The 18,747-nt window shown below is 38.1% G+C and overlaps 1 protein-coding gene across 2 annotated transcripts in view; it reads left to right on the top strand.

Annotated features, from left to right (window-relative positions):
- dcc (DCC netrin 1 receptor) overlaps positions 1 to 18,747 on the top strand; it is a 350,617-nt gene that overhangs the window by 257,363 nt on the left and 74,507 nt on the right. For both annotated transcript variants that reach the window (XM_086097425.1, XM_086097423.1), the window contains exons 17-22: positions 322 to 560; positions 3,365 to 3,503; positions 9,761 to 9,868; positions 10,607 to 10,801; positions 11,761 to 11,793; positions 13,901 to 13,966. In XM_086097425.1, the coding sequence (XP_085953551.1) occupies positions 322 to 560; positions 3,365 to 3,503; positions 9,761 to 9,868; positions 10,607 to 10,801; positions 11,761 to 11,793; positions 13,901 to 13,966 (780 nt within the window). The remainder of the gene's footprint in view (positions 1 to 321; positions 561 to 3,364; positions 3,504 to 9,760; positions 9,869 to 10,606; positions 10,802 to 11,760; positions 11,794 to 13,900; positions 13,967 to 18,747) is intronic.

Below are 18,747 nucleotides of genomic sequence, written 5' to 3'. Positions count from 1 at the left end.
CAGTATGTCTTCAGTTCTTGCTGATAGTGATAACTATTGTCTCCAAATGTCTTCTTATTATTGTCTTACTCTCCGTAATTGTTTTCTCTCCCTTTTCCCTTTCTCATGCATCCACATCTTGCATCCTTTACTTTTTCCTGACATCTCTACCTATTGCATGTCACTTCCAAATAATCATACATTTCCTTTGATGCCACATATGCTTGATAACAAAAAAATGCGCCTGGCTTACTCATGCATTGTCACACATTAATTACAATTCTTATGTCCTCAATGTACTTTAAACACCTCGACCATATTACCAACCCCACATCAAATCAGACCCCATTGACCCATCTGAGGATGACCTTTTCCATCTCTTTGATAAATACCCCACTCCCATGCCAGACACCAGCACACCCATGATACCCCCTGTTGGGGTCCAAGCTGTGGCTCTTTCCTCGGACTCAGTCCGTGTTTCGTGGGCTGACAATTCCATGACCAAGAACCAGAAGTCGTCTGAGGTCCGCTACTACTCGGTCAAGTGGAAGACCAGCTACTCCACCAGCGGCAAGTACAAGGTAAACACAGATAGATGAAGCGCAGAAATTCTCCATTACTTACAATGTAATGTTTTGACAGACTTGAGTTGAAGTGATCAAAACAGACTTGTAATGGCATTAGGATTGGCATAACAGAAAACCCTTTTAAACATTTTAGTCGGTATTTCACATTTGCTGCCAAGGGACTGATCATTGTCGAGTTGGAATTATTCATGCTTTCTGCAGGCTCGTCTGTGGTATGAAGAAAGCTTAGTTGTCCACTTGCTATGTTTATGGTATGTCCACATCCTATAATTGATTAACAATGGACAGAAAACATTTTTCATACTAATACCACCTTGTGGGCTCCCTTTACAAACCAAAGCGTCTGTACCCTCGTCACTCATTCTTCACAGCTTCACACCAATACATGTGCAAACAGCACCACTAAACAAGTGTATGTTCCCCTTTTGTAAGATTTTTTTATTGTAATATAACATAAAAGATAGAATTGTTCATGTAGTAGGGATTTAGGTTATATTATAATTTGATTTCACGGTAGCCTATACTGTGTTTTTCAGTACTGCCATCTTATAACTTGAAAAAAAATTAAAATTTCTCAAATGCAGGAGAACAACAAATACATGCTGTTTTGAATACACCGGGAAAAAATCTTAAGAAAGATCATTGGAACGCTTAAATTCAATTAAGTGACACAATGTTGAAATTACACTCTTAACTCCTGTCTTGTTGATGAACCAATCAGGAACAAAACAAAAGTTGTATTGGCCTTTTTAAAATTTGATTTTAATGAAGATATTTGGATTGCCCATCGCTACTCAAGGATACTGTACACGGAGAATATCAAGTACATTTGTGAGCTGGAAAGAACCTTTTGCAAACAGATGAAGCACACAATCTTCTTAAAAAGCAGTTGTAAAGCAAACTCTATGATTTTCTTTTAATTTTGGTAACAATTTGGTTTTGGCAATTTTGCACTTTCTGATGGTGGTCTATTGGCTTTTATGCACCAAACCGACATCAACCAAATGTGACCAAACCGACATCAACCAAATGTGACCGCTGCTTACCGCTTTGTGCCGTCGGCCTGACTATTGGCATGTCAGGCCGGAAAAATGACAGAAATACAAACTGCTGCAAATAGACACCGACATCGACTTTTGCGCATGTGTGAGATGTAATACCCCTCCATCCCCCCATCAGCAGCACTAGTCAGTATTCCTCATTGTTAGAAAAAGGCAACAGGAACACTCTTTACGGGGGGCAAGATATAAAAATGTAAACAATTCATATTGCTATCTTTTTCACTCATGATGTGCTCCCACGCGAAAGACACCCTCAGGCTCTTTACAGAGTATTGTGTAATATAAAATTAAGCCTCCCTGGTATATCCAGTTGTGTCTCCATGACTTACTATAGTTTGGCTTTTCATCACTCTATCAACATACCCTTTAACAATAATGTCATACAATGCCCTTACCCCATGTTCTGATTCGCTAGGTAACAGCCAATCAGAGTAATTAAATGTCACCATGTTCCGATTGGCCAAAAACACCCCCCTGTGCCAACAGCAGTGACATTAAGGCCCTGTCTCAATACTCGCACCACCACCCTTGTGCCCCGCACTTCCACCCTTGTGCCCCGCACTTCCACCCTTGTGCGAGTGTGTAGGATGCCCCTGTTTTCCATGCTATGCCCCACCCCCTTTGTGCCCTTTGCGTCCTCAGCCAAAGTGTATTACCCACAATTCATTGCGGAGTTGACCAAATAGTGGGAAAATGGTAGCATTTTATTATAATTCCTGTGCCTTTTCCCCCCAAAAAAAGTATTTTCAAGTGTACAAAGTATTATTTGCTTTTATCATTTGTATATGTGTAATTTACAATAATGATACCAGCTCAGTGGCCTAGTGGTAGAGTGTCTTCCCTGAGACTGAGAGGTTGTGGGTTCAATCCCTGGCCGGGTCATACCAAAGACTATAAAAATGGGACACAATGCTGCCCTCCTTGACACTCAGCATTAAGGTTTGGAGCTGGGGGATTAGATCACCAAATTATTCTTGAGTGTGGACTCTGCTGCTGCTGCTGCTCACCGCTCCCTCAGGGGATGGGTCAAATGTGGAGAACAAATGTCACCCCACTTTGGTGGGTGTGACAATCAGTGTTACTTTAATTTTAATCAAAGTTTAAAGTCACCTTCATATTTTGCCCTCGTGTATTTGCCGTACTTCGTGACCTTGTGCGCATGCGTCGCAGGTCCTGCAAATCCAGGCGTGGATCCATAGCTGCCATCGACAGGGTTTTTTACTTTTGTACTACTTTACTGCAGTTTTTATATGATTTTCAGCAGCAAAATTGCCAAAACAACAAACGCTGCCGCAATGTTTGAACACAGTAGCGCAAGTTGATGACGTCACATGTACTGTCCCAATTTTACGATTTTCTCACACTTGTAACCTGCGCTCTTGAACACTTTGTGCACCTCAATTACGTGAACACTTCATTGAAGAGCGTAGGGTGTAGCGTGGGTATTGAGACTGGGCCTATGACGGTGCTTTTTACACTAATCAGTCGGCATATACTGATGGCCAGACACTTCCCGACTTCGGACGTTAGATTGGTGTAAATAGGCCTTAGGATGACTGCAGAGTACTGCATGACCTCATCTGTATTATCGTAAAAGTTGCTGGCTGTTATTTTTGACGAGTCAAAAATATTTGAACACTAAAGAATGCAGGACAGACATGAGAGTTGGGTGATGTTTCCCTTGCTTCTGATGTTGTAAGAATGCAATCACTAAAAAAAAAATTCTTTGATGTCCAGTCTGCAGACACCACCGCCCTCAGCCATACCGTCACCGGCCTCAAACCAAACACTATGTACGAGTTTGCTGTGATGGTCACCAAAGGTCGGAAATCCAGTACTTGGAGTATGACAGCGCATGCCACCACCTATGAAGCAGGTATATCACATAAATTCCCGCATGTATCCACACAGCTGGTATAGTGTTTTTCATCCAGAAAAAGAAAAAAATATTTGTTACCTTTTGAATAATGTTTTGTTGGTCCATAAGAAAGCCTAGTACATACTGTAAACTAAATGGCAATGTTATTGTGTGTATGAGGATGAGCAATGATATTGACTATATACTCCAGATCAGTACTCCTCAAAGAACTTTTTAGCCATTTTCATAACATTCATTAACCTTAGACCATTAAACCTTGTTTGGTCCTTTTAATTCTTACTATGTCACTGCAACTGTTCACTGTGTACAAAATGTTTTCCTCCTTTGGAATATACTAACATTTCAATGAAATGAAGAACGCTGAGTGAATCAGACCTCCAAGTTCCCGTATCAAATCATTTATCTGAAAACTCTGACATGGTGCAGCCTGGGAAGTCTTCCTATCATTCAAATGTTTAATTTGTTTTTTGCCTCCCTGAAAAGTGATTAGTTGTAATAAGGATTAACAGAAACCATAGGTTTGGTGTTGTTCCCCCATACTACCCTGCAGCAACAACATGAGAATTGTCTACTCCACAATGAAACACAGAACTGAGTGAAATCAAAATGTCAAGGTATCCCTTTCAGGGTGTTTACAATCATGTTTGTTGGATTTGTCAGCCAATTAAGCGTGAACGGCATTACCCTGCCAGTTCCCTTGGGGTGTGCTGGAATACATTGACATTCAGAAGGAGCAGATGGACGCGGCGCACTCACTCCCTGCAGTGGTCCACCGGCTCTGCACATACTCTCATAAAACACACACACTGATCACATCTATGCATTTTTGCATCTCATCCCATGTATTCAGAATTGTTATTAGTGTGACTACCTGTATGTATAATAAAAAAAATATTCCTGTGATAATTTTCTAATGTTGCGATGGTGATGACATTGCATACACAGAGTTAACGTCTCATTCATTTTCTATATATTTTTTAATTTTTAAGAGCTCAGTATTGTTCATTCGGTAATTTTACCGATTTGACATGTCATCGTCATTGCTCTCTCGGTTGGGGGAATGCAGCACTGCTCAATACTGCGGTCTTCCCCAACCAATGGCACCCCACCCCGACACACCTGCCCCCCCCAGGTGTGTGGTGCATTAAAATTGGAGGGGAGTTGTAGGGCGAAGACGGTGTCTCCACCCTAACCACCCCCCCTAAGTGTGTTATGTGCCCTATGTGTTTATAACCAAAGTGTATTGTGCAAAACTAGTGCAGTGAGTTAAGAGGAGCGACCAGCGGGGCCCCTCCCAACCGGGCGGGGGCAGAAAGTGCCCCCGCCCACCAAACCCCCACCCACCCCACCGGGACCCCGGCAGGCATATAGGACCAGCCCGGCGGGGTGGGCGCAACACCCCCACCCATCCGCCCGGCCCCCGGAGCCCCGAGACCCGGGCCATGGATGGAGCCCCCGGCCTAAGGGAGGGGGAGGAAAGCGGACAGGGGAGGGGGAGGAAGGCGGACAGGGGAGGGGGAAGGGACGGGGGAAGAAGACGACAAGAAGGGCAAGGGGCAGCGGCAGGGCCGCAGAGAGAGGGGGGACAGGAGGAGGAAGGGTGACGAGGGAGAAGGGACAGGGAGGCGGAGGACGGGCGGGAAGAGGCAAGGAGGGAGAGGCAGCAAGGGGGAAGGAGGGGGAGGTGAGAGGGAACCACGGGGCACCCTGGTTAGCTATATAGTAGTGCATAAAATTTGGTGCCTCTAGACTTCCTTTGGATTTACTTTTCTGAAGAGTAGATAGACTAATCTTTGCTTTTTTTTTTTATTCCAGTAAAATTTTGTAACGGCCGAGTCCAACAACTGGAACCAGTTAGCCATAGGTTTAAATGGAATCATTGAGAAAAAATTATTTCTTTTGGTAAAACTTTCTTTTTTTTTTTAAATATTTTTCCTATTAGAGAAATAGTCTCATTAATTTTCTAAAAAGGCCTGGGTTCCACATTTCATAGACGATGCTATAAAATTGTGACCTTATTAATCTGTCACTGTTGGTGTATGTTACATTGGCCACATATACAATACAAAAGAAAGTGACTTTCGGCTCATCAGGGGTCATCAGTGTACCGCAGTGAGTCAAGATATGTTTGGCACAGTTTTTACACCGAATATCCTTCTTGATGGTAAATGGTACTTTATTTATATAGCGCTTTTCCACCTTATAAGGCCCTCAAAGCGCTTTACATTCGACTACTCCTTCACCTACTGATGACACAGCATCAGGAGCAACTGGTGGCTCAGTATCTTGCTCAAGGATACTTTAACGTGGTCACAATTGCATGGGATCAAACTCACAACCTCTGGGTTTGGAGATGACCACTATACGACTGGGCCACGCCGATCCATGATGCAACTCAATGTTTTTTTGTTTCGTTATTATCCAGGCTTGAGACAGGCAGTAGCTGGATATTGGGGTACTGACCAGTAATCAAAACTATATCAACTGCAGGAAAGGCAGCAGCATGTACCACTACACAACCAGTGCACCTGATATGCAATATAGTGCAAAAGTATTATTAATAGAACTTTGCTCTAACAACACTATACTAGTGTACTGTAGATTGATAACATCCATTAGTAAACAATTACTGTCGACTGACAGGGGATGCAAAACAACATAATTATAGCAATTCTTGATTATTTTAATGACACCACACACAAAATTATGTTCTCACCATAGCTCCAGGGATATCACAAGTAATTAGGTCAAACAATGTAAGAAATCTGCAGTTTCACCAGCTCAGTGGCCTAGTAGTATAGAGTGTCTGCCCTGAGACTGGGAGGTTGTGGGTTCAATCCCTGGCCGGGTCGTAACAAAGTCTATTGAAATGAAACCCATTGCTGCCCTGCTTGACACTCAGCATTAAGGGTTGGAATTTGTATTTTGTTTTATCACCAAATGATTCAAGAGCGAGGCTCCTGCTGCTTCTCACCGCTCCCTCAGGGAATGGGTCAAATGCAGAGAACACATTTCGCCCCCGCTTAGGTGGGTGAGACAATTAGTGATACTTTAACTTTGGTCTTTTTTCACAGATCTGTTTGCATTTAGTGAAGGGATCAAATTTTGTTTTCTGAACGCCACATTAAAATGTATTCATCAAACTCATAGCAGGCAATGGAGGGGTAAAGAGTGTACTTTGATTCAAACTTGATTAAGACTATGATATCAATGATTTGAGCAGTGGATGTTTTTTCTCATTAATCTAAATTATAGTGGTTAATTTTTGACGATCATAGACCACTGACAAATGCCACCTATTTTGTTTGTTTGTTGTTGTTGTTGTTGTTGTTTTTGTAAAAATATATGAAGTCTCAACTCTCCACCAAATATATAGCCCTTTATTCATTTATTTATTTAGGTTTTTCTTAGAAATGCATTTCTTAATAAGGCTTATTTATTGACAATAATCCACTATTATCTGTCCCCTTTTTCTGTGGCATTCCTCATTGGTCAGTCTTAGGGCCCATCCTATTTTAGCTCTACCTACTTTCTCTCTGAATTGTCATCAATACATTTAATAGTATCTCATAAGACCTATATGCAGATGACTTCCAGATGTAGTTTTCTTTTAACCCTGATAATAGAGATGCGATAAAGTAAGTAAGGACTGGATAATGCACAACTCACTTCAAGTGAATGTGGCGAAAATTGAAGTATTGTTTGTTGCCACTGAAAGTTTCGCTCCCTAAATGAACACTTTCTCTAGATGTGCCCCCTAGTTTGAGGAACATTAGGTTCATATTCTTTTGCAAAGGAGATTAAACTACCCAAGTAAATAAATCGGTACATAAGGCCATGTGTTTTCATAACCAGATTAATAATGTAAGATGTCACTGCTTTTTCCACCCTAAAACTATATTGAATTGTTATCTCATGTCCATGTTAATTTCAATCTGGACTACATATTATCATTCAGGCATGTGTCTCCTTACAACGACTATTGCAATACTCGCTTCACCAAACTTAACTCATTAGAACTTCAGTAGACCTTCTTCAATTATATCCAAAAGTCTAAATGCCCTTCACTCCTCTTCTGTCATCCTTGCACTTGCCCTTTGTTAATTTTAGGATTCAGGACAAAATTTTAGCAATCACTTACATTGCTCCTCCATACTTGGGGGCTCTGGTGTTATTTTGTTGTGCTGTTAGGTCACTGAAATCGGCTGATGGCCTCTTACACACCGTCCGTCAAACAAGATTAAAAACTACACAGACACAGAGCCTTGCAGTCAATTTGACCCAAATTGTAGAATACACTTGTTGTTGTCATTTCGGTAAAAACATTTTTTTAAAGTAATTAACATATTGGCTTAGGCAGGATTTTTTATTTTTTATTTTTTTAGAATATTAACGTTGTACACTGTACACAGAGGTCAAAAGGCAACAATATTTGTTTTCAAATGCACTTTGTATGAACATTGCCTGAGTAAAGGGCATGAAGACCAAGTACATTTGGCCCTCATTCAAGTTCATAACGTGAATATGAATATTTCCAGCAATTAAAAAATGGATTGGTCTGCCACCTTCATACTGTATGACTTCTGTCATGCTAATGTGAATTAGTGTTCAGTGCAGTGTGATTGGGCTATTGACCTCATTTCAGTGTGGTGCCATCTTTGTGATTCTACTGGTTAGCATATGTGAAAGCCTAATTAACATGTTTTGACCATTCACACGATTATTTTTTTATTAATTCTGACCTATTTCACCATGTAGCAGGATTGTTTTTTTCAATAGTTTGTGCTGCATATTCTGGAATCTGATCTTGCCGTTTAAAATGAAACTACTTGTTGCATATTCACTATAAATAGGCTTATTATCTGCTTGATGCTGGACTTAGGCCAAACCAATATATTGGATGATATTGCTTTGTACCTGATTTGCCCTTAAAGAAAGGCAACTTTGGTATTACTCCATTGTCTTCCATGGCAATTTTTAATGGTCTATGTTTCACATACAGCACTGTTTCAGCTCAAGATCAGTTTTTCACTGGCACCTAGTTTAAATATATGAGAACATCTCATCTACAGTATATATAGTCGCAATACGATATGATCACAATATGAACATCACAATACGATAATTATCACGGTATTGTGGGGAGGATGGCGATATTATAAAACGTCACGATATTGTAAAAAAAAAAAAAAGAGCCCATACCAAAAAAAAGCACAATATTGTGCTTTTGTACATAACAGCAATGCACATAAACATACAATCTCTAAAAAAAACACTTAATATTGAGGCACTTACTTGCACGCACAGATTGGGTTCCTCCACATATTGACTTGATTCACAAGCATATTACATTCCCCTTCATCTGACGATTGGCGTGGATTTTAAACATAGACAAAACATGGCGTATGAAAATTAAACTGCATTTAAAAAACTAGCCACCATAAGCACAAATGGAAATCAACAACATTTTTAACAGACGTGCTGCTATTAATATCGATATCACGATATTGCCGTTATCGTTGCATCCCTAATATATAGTACAAGGAGTACATACAAGTGCTTGAATAAGGTTAATCAGAGTACAATTGTGTCTTGAGATACGAGTGACCCAACTACAAGCTTTTCACCCCCAAATTTTTGGTCAAATTGACCCATAAAGTGGATCGGTCCATTTTTTATCCAAAATTGGGTTACTTTTGACCCAACTGTTTTTTGAGTGTGTGAAAAAAATGTGTTCTTATTAATTATCTAGCTACTGTATGTGCAATGGTATGGTTTGCTAGTTTTCCCATTAAACTACGCTGCAGTAACAACAAAACTGTAGTTTGAATCAGTGTGGCAAGTGGATACGAAAACATACTATAATTCTTTATCCAGTGTGTATTTTAACAGAAGTCTGTCCCCTTTAAGAAACTTACTCTAAAATAATTATAAAATAAAGAGTGACAAAATCACACATCTTGCAAACAAAAAGCACATCAGTTGTCAAATACAGCTATTTATTTGCTCTTTAAAGCCAGTCTTGTTTGTTTCCCCATTTTTCCTATGACATAATGTCATACTATCTTTTTTATTTTAATGTAAAATATGCAGCAATTGATGATATGACCATGTGTATGTCCCTAAATTAAAAACTATCCCTTCTATTTGAGCTAGCTTAATCAAATCCAATTTCAGCTGAAGCATGGAATTTATGAGAGTGAAACACATTTTATCTTGCTTGATTTCATCATTTTTTCATGCTTTGTTGGCAGCTCCGAGCTCTGCTCCCAAAGACTTGACAGTGATCAGTCGGGAGGGAAGGCCCCGAGCCATTTTAATCAGCTGGCAACCACCGATGGAGGCAAATGGGCGGATCACAGGTGAGTGTTCAAGATAACATTAGAAATAGTTATGTCTACTAGGAGAGGTTATTATGAATTTTGATTAGACCACGGAATGTTATGATACGACATACTTCTCATATAGTATCAACACTATTAAAGAGTACAACTGTTCAGTTGAATCTTTGTGTATAATGTGTATTTACACACATGCCCACACACATTTCCTATGGACAATCTTGTCTGTTTTAACAAGCTCTGCTGTAATATCTCTTGAATTAATCACTCACAGTCTCCAGAAATTGCAGCACTGTGCCGCAAAATCTTAGCGATCATTAGTATGACTTAAATCTTAAACAAGATAGGTAGATTAAATTGTTTTTCAATTATTAATCTTTTTTATGCATTATGTCTCAAATTGTATATGTTTAAAAAATAGCTCTCACTGAAAATGTTGATTTTGATTTTTAAATTTTATGTTATATTTGCTGTATATATTTTACTCATAGATACACCAGTGTGTGGACTGTGAAGCATATGCTATGCTGCACATTTGATGAACACATGGTCAATTATTAATCTTTTTTATGCATTATGTCTCAAATTGTATATGTTTAAAAAATAGCTCTCACTGAAAATGTTGATTTTGATTTTTAAATTTTATGTTATATTTGCTGTATATATTTTACTCATAGATACACCAGTGTGTGGACTGTGAAGCATATGCTATGCTGCACATTTGATGAACACATGGTCATTTTTATTCATCCGTTGCAGGTTACATCCTGTACTATACCCTGGACAAAAACATGCCAATAGATGACTGGGTAATGGAAACGATCAGTGGCGACCGGCTGACTCATCAGGTTGTTGATCTAAACCTTGACACAGTGTATTACTTCCGGATCCAAGCTAAGAACGCCAAAGGAGTTGGTCCGTTGTCTGAACCTGTCCACTTTAGGACAGCCAAAGGTATGTCAGAATAGAAGCTGCAGGGGTCCAGATACAGGAAAATAAAGCATATTGTTTGCCATTACACAATGGACATCAAAACTGTAGAAAATAGCTTGCATGTGTGCAAGTACAAACCGTTATCGATAAATGTGCGACTTTGTTTTTATTTGATTATTTAGAATTGGATTGAATTGAATTGGATTCCTTCAGACAGCATTACGATCGTTAAAACAATTAAACAAAACACCAACAAACATATTGTATGCAAATCTACATATACATACAGTATATTCTGTACCTTTATAATGCTGTTTTAACAGTTAAGGGCTTAATTTAAGAGAAATATTTTCCGTGAAGCCTTTTCTGCAATTGTATTTATTTTTTTAAAGACCATAGAACCCGTGTATCTAATGAACAATCCTTATTAGTCAACACAGAACAACAAATACCGTTTGTTTGTGACGTTTTAAATCCTGAAACGTCAGTAACTGTGATTTTAGGAACAGGTCATCTATGTGTTTTTTTGTATAATTGTTGTATTTTTTAAATTTAATTTAATTTTGTATAATGCATAATGGTTGCCCTTATTAAGTATTACCCCACTCATCCACAAATATAATCTACGTTAATACAAGAGTGCATACATAGATTTATGTTTTAGAATCCCCACACTACATGCCACTATGGATGTGACATAATTAACAGAGACTAGTCAATAATAATTCTTGAAAAAATATTTTTGTATACCCTTTCCAGGTTTATAATATCTATTTTTAATTCAACAAATGTCGGGATTATGCAATTTTCACACAAAAAAATAAGATTTTTTCGAATTTTGTTAACAGGATATTTTGATCTATTGTGTCAAAACAAAGCTTACTTTAAATCTATAAAAATACCTACTACATACTTATTTCTCTTCTTTCTTCTTTCTCATTATCATTATTTTGTTAAAACACTCTTTGTTTATCTTTCAGTGGAACATCCAGACAAGATGGCCAATGATCAAGGTAGGTAGATTTGGAAAATGACTACAGGAGAGAACAGGAGGATTACGACAAGGGATATAGTAAAGAAAACACTAATAGGACACAAAGAGTAGAGATGCTAAGAAGATGAATCATTTGAGACAAGCAAAGCAATAAAAAATAGAAAACACAGAAATTCCAAGTAGGAACCTGCATAGGGAAATGTTTTTTATTTTTCTTTAAACAAGGGAGAATAAAAGGGAGGAAATGGAGACCTTTTTGTCATTATTAATGTCGGCATATGGGAGACAATGGAAGAGAGCTAAAATTAGCTCAGACTTAATAAACGCCCTGCTCTCGGATTCACTTCACTAAAACTAAAAGCAAAATGGGTTATGCTGATAATGAGGGAGCTTTTTCTATGTTTCAACACTAAACTTCAAGATTCCCACAGGAGTAACTTCAAAAACATAACAGTCAATGTTGTACGTGTTCAAGTGTCATGTTATGTGAAATTGCTATTTTGTACAAATTATGAAACGTTTGATTAATTACTGAACTGTACATCAGACTTTGTTTACCTGATGTATATTTCTCATTTTCACAGTTCCCCACTGTCAACTGTTGACTCCTACTGGTGCATAATTTAAATAAATGTAGGCCGAGCTGCAGCTGCTTTGATCCAAAGTGCATGGATTCTATTAACTTTACCATCTCTTAAGGCCATGAAACTTTTTGACTGTCCTCAACATATACAGAATTGATTTCTATAGACAATACATGCCTTCTTTATATGGACTGCAAAAATGTAGCCTCCTGATCTACAAGGCTGTGTTTCTATTGTGGTGTTTACATGAGTTGAAGCTAGAAATTCAGTTTGCAATCCAATTTACATGCTATAAAACACAGCATCCTATCCAGCCCATATGCCAATATCTCTTGGAACACAGATATTAACTTGTATGGCTGGTTTCCTTCTCATCCCAGGGGAGAAATAGATTAGAAGAGCAAAGTTCACACGGCAAAGAACTGCCGTACAGGCGCACTATGCAAAATGCTTTGATGATTTCAATAGGACATTTGTGGTGCTGCGGTTATTGCTTGCTGCCTATATGACCTTATTCAAGTTCCAGTGAAAGTATTTTATATAACACACCATTTAGCCACACCATTGATACAATGTGTCCAAAACAAAATAACATGACACTTAATCTAACCATGAATCAATACATAAACTGCTCATGTTGTATGTAACACTTGTTTCCTTTATCACTAAAAATGCTGTTAATGTTTGTTGAAAATGAACATGGATATCTTACTTTGACCATTACATAATTCCCCAAAATTTATGACAGCTTCTTAACCTTCCGCTCATTGGCTTTTAAAGAAATGTTTAGGTTGTTGTAGAGTATAAGCCTAAACGTCACGTTGCCTTTATTTATTTATTTATTTATTCTTTTCAGTGTTTCAATGTTGGGCTCCTGAATTATTTATACCAGGTGAATTGATGGGTCACAGGAGAGTGTGAAGTACAGGGAGTACACTGGAATACAAAATTGACTTAATCTTTATTCAATCGTTAGATCTAATACTATAATATGCCCACACATGTAATATAAAATAATAATCTAATATTTGACAAAATGTCCCTTAATGAGTATGTAGGCAATATTAATTTTTTCAGCCAGGTCATTCCTGAAGCTTCTTTCGCCATTTCAAACCAGTTGTGATGTGTCTTTTGGCTCCTTGTTATGTTGGAACCTCTATTTTGTAAACATAAATAAAAATAAATACAATTTTACTATTTAGTATTTACTATATATTTTCCTATTGTTTGGAATGGATGATTTGGAATACAGCGGTTATTGAAAAATTCTCCCCAGCTTGTATAAATGAAAAGACTGAAATTAATCTTTGTAAATGTTTGAGTCTGTATGCATAATTTGGCCCTGAAAGTGGAAAATGTAACACATTAAATTAGACATTAAAAATACCCATGCCAATAATCAGTTTAAATGTCTGACCACAACTCTCAACCAATGAACAAAAAAATTGTTTTAAATAATATAAGTCAGCATTTGTGGTCTGGTTTGATCACAACAGACATTCCATTCATTTGAAATTCTTCTGTTTTGTTTGGGTCTTCCAGGTCGAGGAGGAGACCACGCCTACTGGCCATCCGATAGCAACCTAATTGACCGGAGCAGCATAAATGGTAAAACATATACACAAGGAACTGGACTATGTGAACAAAAATATTTCCACAGTGTAACGCTATTAAGTAACACTCAGATCTGATTTCATGTGTGTGTTTGCGTGTGTATCTAAATTTACAACAGGTGCAGTATATAATTGGTTGTTTACAATCTATTTGCATATTTTCCTATTTGTTGTAGTAGCCTAGTGATATAAAATTTCAGTGTATGTACTGTTAACATTTACATTTTAAATTCTTATAAGTTAGTGTCGTCATTACAAATGTTCATGGAGAAAATGACCCACAGAAACAGTAGTGCATCAATATAATGATAATAGGCTAGCAAGATTATATGACATTATATGTCTGATCTTATATTTGCTTTTTAAATTGTGATTTAAAATAGTTATTTCCCATTTTCTCAAGACTGTACCAATGTGTAATTGTTTTGTAATGCTGATAAGCTAATATTTTTACTGATAACATAAAATCATAACTTTTTTTTCCCTTCAAACTGACAATATAGGCACAATTTAGTTATGCTTAAGCTTAACAATAACTAGGTAAGGATTGGAAGAAAGTACCATGCACTTTAACATAATGTATATTTATGGTCTTACTTGAAAATACGCAATTCGATGAAGGTCAGAAGTCAATGTCTGTAACTTGTATTATTTTAATAGTATCACTGCAGGGTTTTTGAGAATCATGTGATTTTCGTGTGTGTGTTCTTTTTTGTGTTTGCACATGCGTGTGCGTGTCTGGAGACAAATGTTTTGTCGGCATTGGTGGTGGTGGTGCTACTGCCAGAGGCGATCATAAATCCATCCTCTCTGACCTGAGCCCTCCTACGCCTGGAGGATGCCAGGTCACTGAGGGCAAAGGGTCATTCCTCAGGTTGACCATATTTCATCTTTAACACGTCTTTGTCTTCATATTGCTCAAATTCCTCTCACTGAGAAACTACCAGCTGAGAGATTAATCTCTGACCGTTTCCATCAAGTCACAACAATGTGACTGTCGCTGTGATCTGACCTGTTGTGTTCTAATATGGGCTTGTTGGAAGACCCCTCAGCAGCAGTTTTCTACTGAAGGACAGCAGGACCCAAACTGTGTTCACTTTCTCCCAATTTTTATTCATAGTATGTGTGGGAGCTCTTTACTGTCTAGACCATTAACTAATACATTTTAGAATACATCACCTTGAGCTAGAAGAATAAATCTGTTCATGAACATTTTAATTAAATGCATTATGATCTTAAGCCTGAAGAGTGATTACCCTTATATTTCGCCCTAAGAACACTTACATAAACTTAAACTGAGTAATGTACCTATTTCATTACTTAATAAGTTTGATCATTTTGCATCATAAGAGTTACATTTATATCATTACAGTAAATATACATATTTTTTGCTGATGTGGAGTTTTCCTGTCCTCCCTGTGGATTTTCGGTGCATGCGTCACACAATCAAAAAACATGTCTAAACTGGTTAATTGAAGACTCTAAATCAGGGCTGTCCAAACTACAGCCTGGGGGCCATTTCTGGCCTTTCTGGCCTGCCATTAATTTTTCAGCAGCCCGCGGCAGATACTAAAAATGAAATTTGACACGGCCCGCTAGGATACTTTAAAAAGAAAGGGTGAAAGTGGGCAGGATGAAAATGGAAGATGTCACAAAAATACACTTGCGCTTGAACGTGTAAACTTATGAGCAGGGATTTTCCTGCGTTCAAAATTTGAGGCGGCCGCCTCCAGCTAATTTGTGTGCAGCCTCCAGGCTGAGTGACTGATATTGCGCAACATAGTGCTGCAGCTGTGTAGATTGAGCTCGGCAGCAACGTATTTTAACTGCAGTTGTAGTTGTAGGCACTATATCAACACCAGTACGCTGGAAAGACCTGCATCAAATACAGAAAAAGAAACAAGCACAAGCAACTCTTGCACACACCCATTTCCTGGTTTTCAGAACACCATGCAGCCGTCGGCAAAATCATAAATACAATAAACACAATAGTTTTCTTTTTTTTTTTTTTTTTTTTAAATATATATATATATATACACATATATACATACATATATACATATATACATACATACATACATACATTTTTTTTTTTTTTGTGTGTGTGGGTGAGTATGTGTGTGTGCGTGCGTGCGTGCGTGTGTTTGTTAGCTCACCAGAAAACCTATTAGAAAAAAAATCTCATACCGTTCACCTAAATCGAACACCAGGAGACCCGAGGGGACCGAAGAAAACCAAGGAAGGTGAAATCCAGCACCGACCAGACACCCCCCACCAGAACTCCTCCCCAGCCCAAGAAACATCCAGACCCCAACAAATCCAAAAAACATAAAATCAGGGAGGCCTCAAGAGACCAACGGAGAGACCGAGAAAAGGAAGGAAGGACAGACGAAGCCGCGTGAGATCCGAGACACCAGCCTCCACCGATTCAATAACCTGAGGAGGAAACAGATTGTGTCTGAGTTTCGGTAGATGCTGGTGTGGTGGATCTGGCATGCATGAAAATCTCCACCAAAGAGGGGAGCCGTCGACCCCCGCCGGAACAGAGCAAGCGCAACACCTCAGGGCCCCCCAGGCCGCGGCAACACAATAGTTTTCTAACATCGCTGAATTATATTTACAATTTAATATGTACTAGTGGATTAATTTTTAAGGACTGTAGTAAATCGTGAGCGTGTACACATCAGCGGATGTTGTGCCAAAGTACTTACCGCCTTAAAAAATTACAGATACAACGCATGTTTTTGAATAAATACATGAAGAACACACGTGTGTTTTAGAAAGTTTTAGAAACAAGGTTTTGTAACAAGAAAAAATATTTATCGCGGAAAAGCAAACCGAAAAGCAAACACTCGCTCGCATTTTGCAGTATGTTCATTCAAGGCCACGCACGCAGTAGGAAATCTCAGATATGCATAGAAAAAGCTCGGACGACTGAAGGTTATTGTTTTTGGGTTTTTTCCAGATGTTTGAAGTTTAAAAACCTGTTTACAAGGAACCTTTTCAAAGAATCTGAACTTTTCTGTGGTAAAAGTTATAAGATACTGATACCAAATACGATACCACTAGTACAAAAAATTCCCCACCCAAAAATTACAGATTATTATTTTTTTAAAACCTTTATATAATCCTAATATATATTGTTTCCTTAAAATTGCAAGAAATTAATGGCAACTTTCTATGGAATTTCTCATTTCTAGTTCCTGATCATAAAACGGCCACAGGAGGGCGGTCAATACTGGTATTAGCCTTCGCCGCGAGTACCGATACCTAAAAATAAGACTGGTATCGACAGTCGCCCATCCACAGACAGGATGGTACCACCTCTGGCTCAATTTGATCTGGGAAAACCCCGCTTATGAGCATAACTGTAAATGTACAAATGTCGCTTTGGGACACAAAAATCCTATGAATCGTCACCACAATTCACATGCACATCTCTACTCATGTCAATTTCAACCTTTTTCTCACCCTTCTGTTCGCTCATAAGTTTACATACCCTAGCACAACTGTAGGGTTTTTGCTAATAATAAATTATTCATGTACTATAGAGCATTTTTAGATCAATACTATTCATGGCTAAAATAACACATCTCTCTTCAAAACCCTGGTGAATAAAGATAATTCAATTTTAGAAGGAAAAATGATTTCTTCCACTTACTGCTATGTGTCGAGGTCCGATTTATGAACGTTGATAAGCCTCAAGTAACTCTTTTTAAAAATGGTCAGCTACTCAGCTTGTTACAGTTTTCTAAATGTGAAATTGGGATTTGGTCGCTGTTCATTGCCGGGGTGGATGTAGTGTAAGAGGATACAGGGCCGAGGCCACCCATGCATCTTGAAAGTCCTAAATTATTTGCCTTGTCACATTTAATAGAAACAATATATAACAATATATAATTATATAATTGATTGATTTGTGTTTAATAAATTCAAAGAGGCTTTTGCATCCTTTTTTTCTATGTGTTCTATGTAAAAAGTTTGGACAATTGGACCTCTGCTCTAAATTATCCCAAGGTGTGAATGGACTTTTCTCTGTTTGGGAATCACTGGGGGCCAGTCCAGGCCTCTCACCCATAGTCAGCTAAAATAGACGCCAACATTTTTTTTTCTATTTTATTGCTTTGTTTGCAAAACCAACTTTCATAGGCAAAACATTCATTGTAAAACCGCGTCAGCTTGAATGGTGCCATAAAATTGGTGCTCTTAAGTTATTAAAAACAAAAAACAAAGAGCCCATAAGCGGTAAAAAATAAATGGATGTGTTAAAACTGGTAAATCCACATCAATGTTAGGAAAAAGGGATTATTTATTTATTTATTTTTTATTTTAATTTTTACTGTCTTCAGGTATTGCCCTACATTTGTAAGTACAGTAATTGAACATTTTAGCTGCTTAAATTGACAGGTGTAAATAGTGACATCTGCTACTAAACACATTGTGACCTATTGGTTTGGACATTCAATAATTTATTGTGCATTTTGCTTTACCGTGATTAGCTGCTATATATACTTAGACTACATTTTATTGCTTTAAGTGTGGAATGAAATGAACGGTAGAAACACTTTCAGACCATAAGGTGATGAAAACGTGTCTTCAGGACATGAGCGTTGTATCACACTCCCATTCGCTTTAGTTGTGAGATGTGATGGATTGTGGTTTTCATAGAGAGAGACAAGTGACTTTAGAAAGATGGAGGATACAGGGAAGAAGTGAAAGAGGTAGAACTGCCTTTTTCTCTATGTCACAGTCATTTCTCTCTTTTCTCAGTACCTT

This window comes from Leptonotus elevatus, chromosome 15, assembly GCF_054856555.1.
Source record: "Leptonotus elevatus isolate MCC_2025b chromosome 15, RoL_Lele_1.0, whole genome shotgun sequence".
NCBI classification, from domain to species: domain Eukaryota; kingdom Metazoa; phylum Chordata; class Actinopteri; order Syngnathiformes; family Syngnathidae; genus Leptonotus; species Leptonotus elevatus.
This window is presented reverse-complemented; position numbering and strand designations above follow the sequence as displayed.